The sequence below is a fragment of the Nyctereutes procyonoides genome, unplaced genomic scaffold (assembly GCF_905146905.1).
Source record: "Nyctereutes procyonoides isolate TBG_1078 unplaced genomic scaffold, NYPRO_anot_genome, whole genome shotgun sequence".
Lineage (NCBI taxonomy): Eukaryota > Metazoa > Chordata > Mammalia > Carnivora > Canidae > Nyctereutes > Nyctereutes procyonoides.
Genome location: NW_026575160.1, coordinates 30,431,794 through 30,444,155, shown reverse-complemented (window position 1 = coordinate 30,444,155; position 12,362 = coordinate 30,431,794). Strand labels below are relative to the sequence as shown.

The window sequence follows — 12,362 nt, the reverse complement described above, 5'->3', positions numbered from 1 at the left end:
AAACTAGATTCTAGACGCTGCATAAGGAATGTATGCAATGCTAGCTTCATGGGTGTGCAACCTGGGCAGATGCAAAGGGCCATGCACTTAGGAAGGTCCCTTGCTTGGTTAAGTGGTATGATGGCACCATCTTGGAATTCTTAATTTTTGAGTTAAGAGCCCTATGTTTTCATTTTTTACTGGGCCTTACAGATTATGTAGTCTGTCCTAAATTTATGAGCTACATTAAGGGAAACTATAGATGAAGAGACCCCAGCAGTGGGACGACGGGGTGGTGGCCCTCTAAAGTCACCAGGCACTTCATAGGGAAGCAGTAGGCTTTAAATATTTACTGCACTAAGTTGGTAAGGATAGCGTTCAAACTGAACCAGTCGGATAGAGTCATCTGCTCTTCTCACCTCCATCTTCATCATCGACCTCCAGGCCCTTCTCACCTAGAGAGAACTAACACCACCTAGAAAGGGAGACTAGTGTCCCCCCTTAGACACTTGCCTAAAGGGAGAAAGGTTTTCATAGATCCTCTTTTCCCAGGTGGTACACGTTACCCTGCAGCCAATCCTTGCTGCGGAAAGGAAGTTGTCCTACCACTCAAGTTGGATGTTTTAATAAAATCGAAATGGGTTTATGCCCTACAATGACTGTAGGACTTGTATTGGAGAAAAGTAAGAGGAAAAAGAAAAAGTAAGAGAAAAACCATAGGAGTATCTCAAGTTTTTATCCAGGGTAGGGGACGAACTAGTACATTGAATAAAAAGTAAAAGAAAAGTGAAGGAAGGAAGGCAAAGTGAAATCGCTTTTGAAATCGCATCTTGGAAGTGACACTTCATGTATTGATCACTTCATTGAACTTGAAGAATCGAGAAATAGCAAATGCTTTTTGACTCCTAAGTCGGGTTGACTTGTAAGTTTAAAACAATCCTCTGAAAGCTAGCTGAAATTTAACGGTGGAACTGGGCTTTCTGCAAACTATATTTCTTAATCTAGTTTGGTAATAGGAAAAGAAATGTTAGATTTTCCCATTTGTCATTTGCCCTTGTGTTTATCTAGTTGTTGGCTTGCCCACAGTGGTCTAAAAATGGAAAAATCTAGTTGTTTAATGCAGCTACTTTTAAAGTGAGGAAGTTTATGTAATATTTCTTTAGAAAACACATTTAACATTTTGGACAATTAGCTTGATTTATTGTAAAGTCATTTAGTTTTTCCGCTGGCAGTGACACAGGATAATTTTTTTTCTGGTGGCTATTCCACATGACCTGAGTTTGGAAAATGTTGCTCGTTTCAGTATGTTTCTAGTATTTTCCATCTTATGCAAAGACTGTTGTAGGCTAATTATAGAAAATTGCATTTAGTGCCATGTGGATGTGAAATTAACTTTGACGCTGAAGGACTGACACTGAGAGTGAAATGAGGTTACATTCTTTTCTGGGACTCTGGGAACTCCATTGTAATGCCCTTCAACAATGAGGAGATATTTGCATCTTAAATCTTCTAGAGGTTTTTGTTGTTGTTGTTGTTGCTTTGTCAGACTTCACAAAATATGAATGTTGGTGACTCTTTGACATAAAAATCCCATGAAGTATTTTCTTCTTTAGCAAAGATCCTTATTAATTCTGACTATACAAAACTTGTAGATTTATATTTGGTGACTTAGCTTGATAAGTATTAGGTGAAATAGAAGTTCTATCAGGATATAATTTCACTTTTGAACTTTTGCTAAAAGTTATTTTAATTGTTGGTACTTCTGACTTGACCTTAAATGAAAAAAGACTGTACCTAAAACACAGATCCTTGAAGAAATGTGCGTCGTGGGGAAAAAAAGAACTGTATTTGCATCATTCGTAACTTAAAAGACATTCTTAAAGGAAGGAAATTCGAATGTCCACTGAGTGAGTGGCATGCCAGGCTGGTCAGGGATTGGGGTCACATTCCCTCACTTCTCGCTCAACTGCCCGAAATCCTACGTAAGCCGTTACTCAAAACAGTTGTGAATACCATTTGGAAAAGTAATCATGAAACCTTCTTATAAATATCTTTCTGTATATTTTTCTTTCTTTCTTCAATACATTCCTCTGATTTCGTTCTAGGCTCGCAGGAAGGAGGTATTTATCCAGGAACGGTATGGGAGATTTAATCTGAATGACCCATTCTTGGCACTGCAGAGAGACTATGAGGCAGGTGCCGGCGAGAAAGAGAAGAAGCCAGTTTGTACCAACCCCCTCTCCATCCTTGAAGCGGTCATGGCCCACTGCAGAAAGATGCAGGAGAGGATGTCCACGCAGCTGGCTGCTGCTGAAAGCCGACAAAAGAAGGTATTGAGTCTCTCACACAGTCATTTTTTTCCTCCAGCACCGCGTCGAATGAAGAAACCATCTCCAGGCATGTTGCCTGTTCTTTAATCTGGTCATTTTCAATAAGGGTGAGGATAAATGCCTCAAAATGCAAAATGTGGAGAGATTCTGGTGGCCTCTTTCAAATATAATTCAGGAATAACACTGAGCTATAAAATAAATATTACAAAGAAATTATGTTTCTTATAAAGGTTACTTTGGTGCTGTCTTTAAAATATGCAGGTGTTTTTTTTTTTTTTATTTTTTGATTTCCTTTTTCTAGTGCCATAAGACGTGCTCAGCGGCTGGGTGGGGGATCGTTATTTGAACCAAGATTCTTTTTCTTTTTTTTTTAGTAGTTTTTTTTGGCTTTTTTTTTTTTAAAGATTTTATTTATTCATTCATGAGAGACACTGAGAGAGTGAGAAAGAGAGAGAGAGAGAGAAAGAGAGAGAGAGAGAGAGAGGCAGAGTCATAGGCAGAGAGAGAAGCAGGCTCCATGCAGGGAGCCCCATGCAAGACTCGATCCCGGGACCCTGGGATCATGCCCTGAGCTGAAGGCAGACGCTTAACCGCTGAGCCACCCAGGACTCCCCTAGAACCAAGATTCTGATCAGACAGTGGCACCCCCAACTTCTTTATCCAGCTTCTGTCTCAACTATTTCTTTGCAACTAGAAATTACTTTTTTTTTTTCAGTGATGTCTTTGGAAAATGAAATTAGCATGAGGAGAATAGAATGAAATTTGTGTGGTATATGCAGTCTCACAACGTGTCATTTGAAGTCCTGGTTAGTCTCAGACTCGCCTCTGGGGGCTGGTGGCGGTGTCTGCTGCAGACCTCCAGGCTCCTGCTCACATGTGTTTCATTTAAACTAACCTCCTCGCCCCTTCTCACCTCCCCCACCAACACACACTCACACACGTATTTACTGTACTTGAGTACACGCTTCAAAGAGTCCTAAGTGATAAAAAAACTTACTGACTTACTGCCATCAGCCGTAAGGAAATGGAGGTTTAAATGTTGTCCTTCTGATAGGCTGCCAAGACTACTGATTGCGTTTATTAGAAGAGGGTAAGGAAGTCAGAGAGGCTAATATCGTCCAGAGTGATGAGAATTTAAAGTGATCTGTTCTTCCATCCATCATTAAAGCATAGGTTTAAATGTTTCCTCTATTTTTCCTTTTCAGAGAACTAGTTATAGTTCACACGTAACACCTGGTGGATGATTAACCTGAGTGCAGCATACTGTAAATATTTATGATGCTGTCATTTCATATCCTTGCATTGACATATGTGTGCCCGTGCTCCGGGATAGGTGTGGACGGAAAGCAAACCTCATCTTCAGTATGTCAGGAGGTAGAAAGCTAAAGCACTGGGTAATTAGTACAGAGGGATAGAAGGCCTTCCCCGGATGTGCGGCAAAACCAAACAGTTTTACTCTGGACTTTTGCAGACCCTTTGCGAAGCCCTGCAGACGACCACTGAGGTTACTGGAGATTTTCAGAAATCCCCAGGAACCGCACGAGCGAGAGCCAGTATATTTCAGCTGATGTCACTGGAGCTCGTTTGTGTTTCTTGGATGAGGCACGTTTCACTTATATTCTTAACGTGTCAAATGAGCTATTTCATAATAAAGTGTGCCTTCTGGGTTTTATGCTGCGTGATCAAAAATCAAGAAAATATTTTGTTTTCATTGTAATTTGCGTTCAATGTATGAAAATGCATGCTTTTCCTAAATTTTACTTCAGTTTTGCATTCATACCTACCATTTCTCTTGTCGGAGAAAAAGGAAGGGACTCATTTCAAGTCGAATCAAAGATTTTATTATCTGGCTGATTTTTTTTTTTTTAATCAACTTACATCCTGTTTGTTTCTGAATGACTGGGTCATTTCCAACCTGGCTGGGAGTGAAAGGAAATTGTTTCTGTCCTATGGGTCCTGAGAGGCTCATACGAAATGAGCCAGTGATCTGTCTCCCATGTATAACGGGGAGACAGGAGTCCTTTATGGTCAAATTCATTGGCCTGCGTAGTCTCAGTGAAAGGTTGCTCTGATAGGCAATGCTGCTCTTTATCCATAAAGAATATTCTCTCCTGGTAGATCATAGCATGTGAGAAGTTACACTTTGTACTCTTATCCTGACTCTTTACTTATAAAGAAAACATCACATCAGCTGATAAGAGCAGAAACACCAAGGTCATCTTTTTAGCACCAAAACTACCTGTCACGCTGTTCATCTTGAAAGTAAATATTTTTATCCAAACATCTTCACTTCTCTTGCATATAGAATAAATTGAAGCTATAGGAATCTAAAAGCGGCAAGACAAAAGAAATCCATTATTTTAAATGAGTCCAGTTCTTTAAATTACTGCCAGAGCAGAAGTTGGGGAAAGCAAAGGTCCCATTATCTACAATTCAAGTATTTATTATCTGACACTGGCCATAGCTCTTTGGTAATTCTAAGACATTTGGCCTGAACACTGCTCTGGTTGGCCTTTCAAGGCTGGAGAAGAGGCTCCATGCTCATTCATGCATTGATTCCTGCTGAGACTACTAATAGGAGGGTTAACTGTTTGGTAATTTGTGTGCCAGGAAAATTTGGGCAAGAGTCAATTTGGCAAATGCACTAAAGCCTGTAAAGCCACTTTGAATAAGCTAATGAGTAATCATCGTGGGGAACTTTGCCTCCAGTAATCTACTTTCTGTTTAGAGCCAGTAACCTAGGGTGAAATGATATTTGGGTTTTTATTATTTATCATGTGCATCATATGCTAATGGAATTTCCATGCTAATTTATTTTCAATCATTTATTCATACTTATAAAGTACAATTTCTAGCCCTGGAATAGGAAAGACCTTTTAATTTGAACAGAGCCTTTCAAAGTCAGAAGCCAAAATAATAACTAGGAAATTCAAAAGGGAGGATTTTTTTTTTTTAACCAGTGAAAAAAACTTAACAGTCCCTCTGTGTAGTAGCTATGGCTTCTAGGTGGCAGCTTAGTATAATGAGGTACGCTGAAAGGCACTAGCTGTGCCAGGTAGGATTTTTAGTTGTGAGCTAGTGAAGCTGGTATTCATGGGGTTAAACAGGAAAGCATTTTGGTTGGTTTAATGGTAGAGCATGGCTGGGAAAGCTAGGGGACCAGGTCTTAATGAGCTAGCATCACTGACAGGTGACCAGTGTCAAGCGAGTCTGCAGTGGGTAAGGCTTCTGCTGATGAGAGGTGAGGACTGTAGCTTGCTGACACCAGACAGCATGACTACATCATGCTCTAGGTCTTGAGTGGGGCCTCCCCCAGCCCTGCTCTTTGCATCACTCACTTCCAAGTTGAAGCCTAAGAGCAGATGCGTTTGGTTGTCCAAGCTTAGGCCCCACACCCTCTCCCTGGCTACAGGGAAGTCCAGGAAAGCAGCTATTGGGCATGTTTAGCTTCTAACAGGGGAGAATCATAAGGTAGAGAATTCTTCTAAACATAGGAAGGAGTTACAGGTGCTAGACAACCACAGAAATGACAAATGAGCCAGAAAAGAACAATCGAATTGTTTTTAATTTATTTCATATGCCTTTTTCTTCCTGTGATGAATAATTGTACTTGGTTCTGCCATTTGTTATTCAATACTCTCTACTTCATTATAGCGGTTGCCTCGTAACATAGAAATACAATTTAACTTTAAGTTGCTTTTTAGACTTTCAAGAATAAAATGATAGAGAATCATCTAAAATAATATTTTTTAGAAAGAATATTTAGGATACCTTGTATGAGAATAGTTTGGTTTTTTTTTTTTAGCTCATTCATGAATATTTTTTATAAACAGTAATTCACTATGACTTCCCAGGAGCGTTGCGGAGTGATTAGTAAAGGGGGAGCTGGAGACTAAGGTCTGTGGCTCTGAGCAGAGATTTCGAAGAGAGGGTAGTTGGCTGGATCCATGTCTTGCCCTCCCTCTCTTGAAACTCTAGATCAAGAGGAAGAATTAGAGGAGAACTGCAGAACCTGGATGATAGCTATAACCCCTGTAAAGAAAAAAAATCTTTCCAGGTATCTTATTGTTATATATTTGTTGACTAAGATTGGGCAGATGGGTGGGGGTGACCAGGTGGAGGAGGGAACAAGGATGCAATGAGTACTGAATGATTTGGGGGAGCAATGTGGGATGTAGTTTAATGCCATAGGAGTACTTTGTGGTTCGGACGCGTGCGCTCTGCTTTCTCGCTTTACGATTGACCGTAATTGCTTTCCTCTCTTTTCCGCTTTGAATTAGAACTAATTGCCTTTACATTGCTGCTCTGCTCCCACCTACATAGTTTTCCCTTTCATTCTGTAAAAAACAGTTGTTTGGTGTTTCTTCATTCATGGCTTCCAGTCTGGGTGCTATTCTTGGAGCAACCGCCCACTTTCTCACCACCAATGAAGCTGTCTTAGTTCTTCTAAGCTCTTCCACACAATCCACTGCTTTTTTTGCAAAAGGGTTTGGCGATACTGCTCATGCAAAAATTCCCCTTCAGGGAATTGGGCCACTACTTGAAAATGGTTATAAGTAGATACAAATTGGACAGTAATATAACAAAGTCAACTGGGACTCCATAACCTATGTATATAGGAGGTGAGGACTCCTGTATAATTATAATAATATGTATTTGAGTTGGGGGTTATCTCTACCCGCCTCATTAGGGTCCACGGCCCCTGGATCGCTGCTCAGAACCACCCCAGATTGAGCCCCTGAGAGCTCCTTTAAGCTGGCTCCTTTTGATGCGTTTTCATCATTCTTTGAGTACTTCCTTATTTTCTTGCAGCAAGATATTCCAGGCTCATATTTTTCCTATCCCATTTTTCTGGAATTAGCTATTAGTCCCAGGACCACTAGTTTCCTTTTTAATGGAAAGTAGTATTTAGAAACAAGCCTAGAGTTAGGAAATTAGGTATCCTTATCATAATCCTATCTATTTTTATAAACCCACATATTTATATTTATATGTCTCTTTATTATCAAACCATGAATTCACACTGATATTGACGCCCCTGATTCTAAACCAAAGCCACAGAGTATGTTCTTGTCCTTTCTCTATTTCAAACTAACTTCTCCAAGAGTGAGAAACCTGGCTTCCATTATACTTCAATTCATTTTCTCATTTATGCAAGCTGTGAACACGGAGTCGTTTCAGAATTAGTGGGCTAATCCGTAGCCCACTAAAGAGCAAATACACAAGCCTGGAATTCACCGTTGTTTACAGATCTCTAAGGAAACATTCACGCAAAGTGGAATTTAGAGGAGTATACAAATTAATGAGTTTCAAAAATGCATACACTGGTGGAATCTGTACCCCTTATAAGATAGAACATATTTACATCACCAGAGAAAGTTTCCTGGGATACTTAACTCATAAATTCCTTCCCCAATCCAAGCAACCACTGAACCATCTTCTAAATTTTTCATCATGAATTGATCTTAGCTTTATACTAGAAATTCAGGTAAATGATGACTGTAGTTAAATATTAAGCTTTAGATGCAGGAACAGTCTCTCAATTTTGTTTCTTTTTTTGAAATTTTTAATATTGAAGTATAGTTGACTACAATGTTAGTTTCAGATGGACAATGTAGTGATGAGACAGTTCTGTCCATTATGCAGCGTTCACCACGATAAGTGTAAGTAGCATCTGTCACCATGCAGTATTATGACAGTTTTATTGACTGCGTTCCCTCTGCTGTACGTTTCATTTCTGTGACGTGTTTGACTGGAAGTTTGTACCCCTTAATCCCCTTCACCCATTTCACTCGTCCCTTCACCATCCCCACCTCGGGCAACCATCAGTTTTTTCTTTGTATTTAAGCATTTGTTTCTTTTTTGTTTGTTTGTTCATTTGTTTTTTTGTTTTTGTTTTTAGATACCCATGTAAGTGAAATCACATGGTATATATATGGAAGGATCTAGAGGGTATTATTCTAAGTGAAATAAATCAGGTAGAGAAAGATCAACTTTTTCTTCATCAAAATCGTTTTGCCTATTTTCAAACAAATTTGAGGGACGCCTGGGTGGCTCAGCGATTGAGCATCTTCCTTCAGCCCAGGGTGTGACCCCGGGGTCCTGGGATCTAGTCTCACATCAGGATCCCCACAGGGAGCCTGCTTCTCCCTCTGCCTCTCTGTGTGTCTCATGAATAAATAAATAAAATCTTAAAAAAAAAAAAAGACTAAGCAAAACCCAAATCTGAAATCAGCTTGTTGGTTTTGCCAAAAGTTTGCAGGGATTGAAATTTTATTGACTCCATAGACTAATTTCTTAAGAATGGACATGAATGAGATTGAGTCTTCCAACTTGTTATCATAGCATATTTGTCCTTTTTTTTTTTTTTAGTTTTTTTTTTTTTATAAATTAATTTTTATTGGTGTTCAATTTACCAACATACAGAATAACACCCAGTGCTCATCCCGTCAAGTGTACTCCTCAGTGCCCGTCACCCATTCACCCCCACCCCCCGCCCTCCTCCCCCTCCACCACCCCTAGTTCATTTCCCAGAGTTAGAAGTCTTTATGTTCTGTCTCCCTTTCTGATATTTCTCACACATTTCTTCTCCCTTCCCTTATATTCCCTTTCACTATTATTCATATTCCCCAAATGAATGAGAACATACACTGTTTGTCCTTCTCCGGTTACTGTGGCCAAGTTCAAAAAGGGTGTTGCCTGAGTTCTCCTCTGGGATTTTGATGGAATCTTGTCTCACATTTAGATCTTTCATCTATTTTGAGTTTATCTTTGTGTATGGTGCAAGAGAGTGGTCCAGTTTCATTCTTCTGCATGTGGATGTCCAATTTTCCCAGCACCATTTATTGAAGAGACTGTCTTTCTTCCAGTGGATCGTCTTTCCTCCTTTATCGTATATTAGTTGAGCATAAAGTTCAGGGTCCACTTCTGGGTTCTCTGTTCTGTTCCATTGATCTATATGTCTGTTTTTGTGCCAGTACCACACTGTCTTGATGAACACAGCTTTGTAGTACAACCTGAAATCTGGCATTGTGATGCCCCCAGATATGGTTTTCTTTTTTAAAATTCCCCTGGCTGTTTGGGGTCTTTTCTGATTCCACACAAATCTTACAATAATTTGTTCTAAGTCTCTGAAGAAAGTCCATGGTATTTTGATAGGGATTGCATTGTACGTGTAAATTGCCCTGGGTAACATTGACATTTTCACAATATTAATTCTGCCAATCCATGAGCATGGAATATTTTTCCATCTCTTTGTGTCTTCCTCAATTTCTTTCAGAAGTGTTCTATAGTTTTTAGGGTATATTTTGAGAACCATTTGAATGGTAAATGGTTCTCCAACCTTTTATTTTCAGGTTGTAGGTGTCCTTCTGTCTAAAATGAGTCTCTTGTAGACAGCAAATAGATGGGTCCTGCTTTTTATCCAGTCTGAAACCCTGCGCCTTTTGATGGGGTCATTAAGCCCATTCACGTTCAGAGTTACTATTGACAGATATGAGTTTAGTGTCATCGTGATATCTATTTAGTCCTTGTTTTTGTGGATTGTTCCACTGAACTTCTTCTTAAAGGGGAGTTTTAAGAGTCCCCCTTAAAATTTCTTGCAGAGCTGGTTTGGAGGTCACATATTCTTTCAGTTCCTGCCTGTCTTGGAAGCTCTTTATCTCTCCTTCCATTTTGAATGAGAGCCTTGCTGGATAGAGTATTCTTGGTTGCATGTTCTTCTCATTTAGGACCCTGAATATATCCTGCCAGCCCTTTCTGGCCTGCCACGTCTCTGTGGAGAGGTCTGCTGTTACCCTAATATTCCTCCCCATGAAAGTCAGGGACTTCTTGTCTCTTGCTGCTTTAAGGATCTTCTCTTTATCTTTGGAATTTGCAAGCTTCACTATTAAATGTCGAGGTGTTGAACGGTTTTTATTGATTTTAGGGGGGGATCTCTCTATTTCCTGGATCTGAATGCCTGTTTCCCTTCCCAGATTGGGAAAGTTTTCAGCTAGGATTTGTTCAAATACATATTCTGGCCCTCTGTCCCTTTCGGCGCCCTCAGGAACCCCAATTAAACGTAGGTTTTTCTTCCTCAGACTGTCATTTATTTGCCTTAATCTGTCTTCATGGTCCCTTAATTGATTGTCTCTTTTTTCCTCAGTTTCCCTCTTTGCCATCAACTTGTCTTCTATGTCACTCACTCGTTCTTCCACCTCGTTAACCCTCGTCGTTAGGACTTCTAGTTTGGATTGCATCTCATTCAGTTGATTTTTAATTTCTGCCTGATTGGATCTAAATTCTGCAGTCATGAAGTCTCGTGAGGCCTTAATGCTTTTTTCTAGAGCCACCAGTAGCTGTATAATGGTGCTTCTGAATTGGCTTTCTGACATTGAAGTGTAATCCAGATTTTGTAACTCTGTGGGAGAGAGGGCTGTTTCTGATTCTTTCTTTTGAGGTGAGGTTTTCCTTCTAGTCATTTTGCTCAGTGCAGAGTGGCCAAAAACAAGTTGTATTGGAACACGGGGGAGTATCACTGGTCCGTCCAGCTGGTCTTCTGGGGGAGGGGCCTGCTGTGCTGATTTTCAGGTGTTAGCACTTGGGGGAGCTGCTCTGCCCCTGCCTGCTGCAGGGCTCAGCGGGGGTTGTTTACCCCGTCAGGCCCCAGGAGGAACAGCAGCAGTTGCTATGGCAACTCTGGAAGCCTGGATTCAGCCTCCGCAGGAACTACGGGGCTCGGGGCTCTCGGTTCTCCGTCCGCAGGGCCTGGAGGCTCCGTGGCGGGGCCGCTGATCTGCTCAGCTCGGGGCAGGAGCGTCCTCGCTGTCCTGGGCCCTCCCGGCCTCTGCCTGTCCCGGGGGAGGCCGGATCCTGGGCTGTGTCCCGGCGCCCTGTGCTCCGGGGCCTGCGCTGGTGGATTCGCGCTCCCGCCCCGCAGCCCCCTCCGCGGAGCCGCCGCCCGAGCCCCTCCGAGCTGCTCCGGTCGGTCCCGCCGTGCGCGCTGCAGCCCTTAGGGAGCTCGGCGCACTCTCCCGGGGCGCAGGTGTCTGTTAGTGTCCCCGGGAGCCCGAGGGCATCCCCGCCCTCCTGGGTCCTGCTCCAACTCCCTGCGAGCCCCTTTCCGCCCGCCCGGGAAGGTTGGTGCAGCTCCTGCTCCTCCGGGACGGGGCTCTCCTGTCCTGGGGACACTCGCCCCGGCCTCAGCCCGGCTCCTCGCGGGGCCCCTCCCCCTCGGAGGCCTTTTGTGTCTTTATTTCTTTTTCCCCGTCTTCCTACCTTGATAGAAGCGCGAACTCTGCTCACTGTAGCATTCCAGCTGGTCTCTCTTTACATCTCAGGCCGAATTCGTAGATTTTCAGGATGGTTTGAAGGTTATCTAGGTAATTTGGTGGGGACAGGTGACTTGGGGACCCTGCTCTTCCGCCGTCTTGCCCCTCCCCCTTTTTTTTAGTTTTTTATAAATTCTTTTGACAAGTTTTGTTGTCTTCAGTGTAGTGGTCTTAAATGCCTTCTCCTGGGTTTATTCATAAGTATTTCATGTTTTTGTTGCTATTGTAAATCACACAGCTTGAAAACTTTTCTCCAGATATTTATTGCTCGTATACAGGTATTGAAGTTATGTTTGTAGGTTGACATAGTGACATAGTATCCAGTGATCTTGCTAAACTTGATTTTAGTTTTAGCAGTTGTTTTGTATATTGTGTATAATTTTGTAGGCAAATAAGCATATCATCTATGAATAGAGCCCGTTTTACCACTTCTTTCTAATCGCCTATCTGCCTGCCTGCCTTGTTTTCCCCACAGCCCCCCATCATTGCACTGACTAGAACCTATTGTTGAACAGAAGTAGTGACAGAAGGACTTCAGGGCCTTCTCCTTTTCCCAGGGAGGAAAGAGTGTTTCACCATTAAGTATGCTGTTAGCTGTGCTTCTTTATAGATGCTCGTAATGTCACTGAGGTTTTATTCTATATTGAGAGGTTTTTATCATGAGTAGGTTTTGCGTTTTGTGAAATGGTTTATCTGCATCTATTGATGTGGTCATGGTTTTTCTCTCTAGTCTTTTAAGATG

At 41.7% G+C, this 12,362-nt stretch overlaps 1 protein-coding gene across 1 annotated transcript in view; it reads left to right on the top strand.

Moving 5' to 3' along the window:
• The window catches only part of CTTNBP2 (cortactin binding protein 2), a 147,007-nt gene that overhangs the window by 56,730 nt on the left and 77,915 nt on the right, over positions 1–12,362 (top strand). Inside the window, exon 3 of the mRNA XM_055314477.1 lies at positions 2,085–2,309. Within this exon, the coding sequence (XP_055170452.1) occupies positions 2,085–2,309 (225 nt within the window). The remainder of the gene's footprint in view (positions 1–2,084; positions 2,310–12,362) is intronic.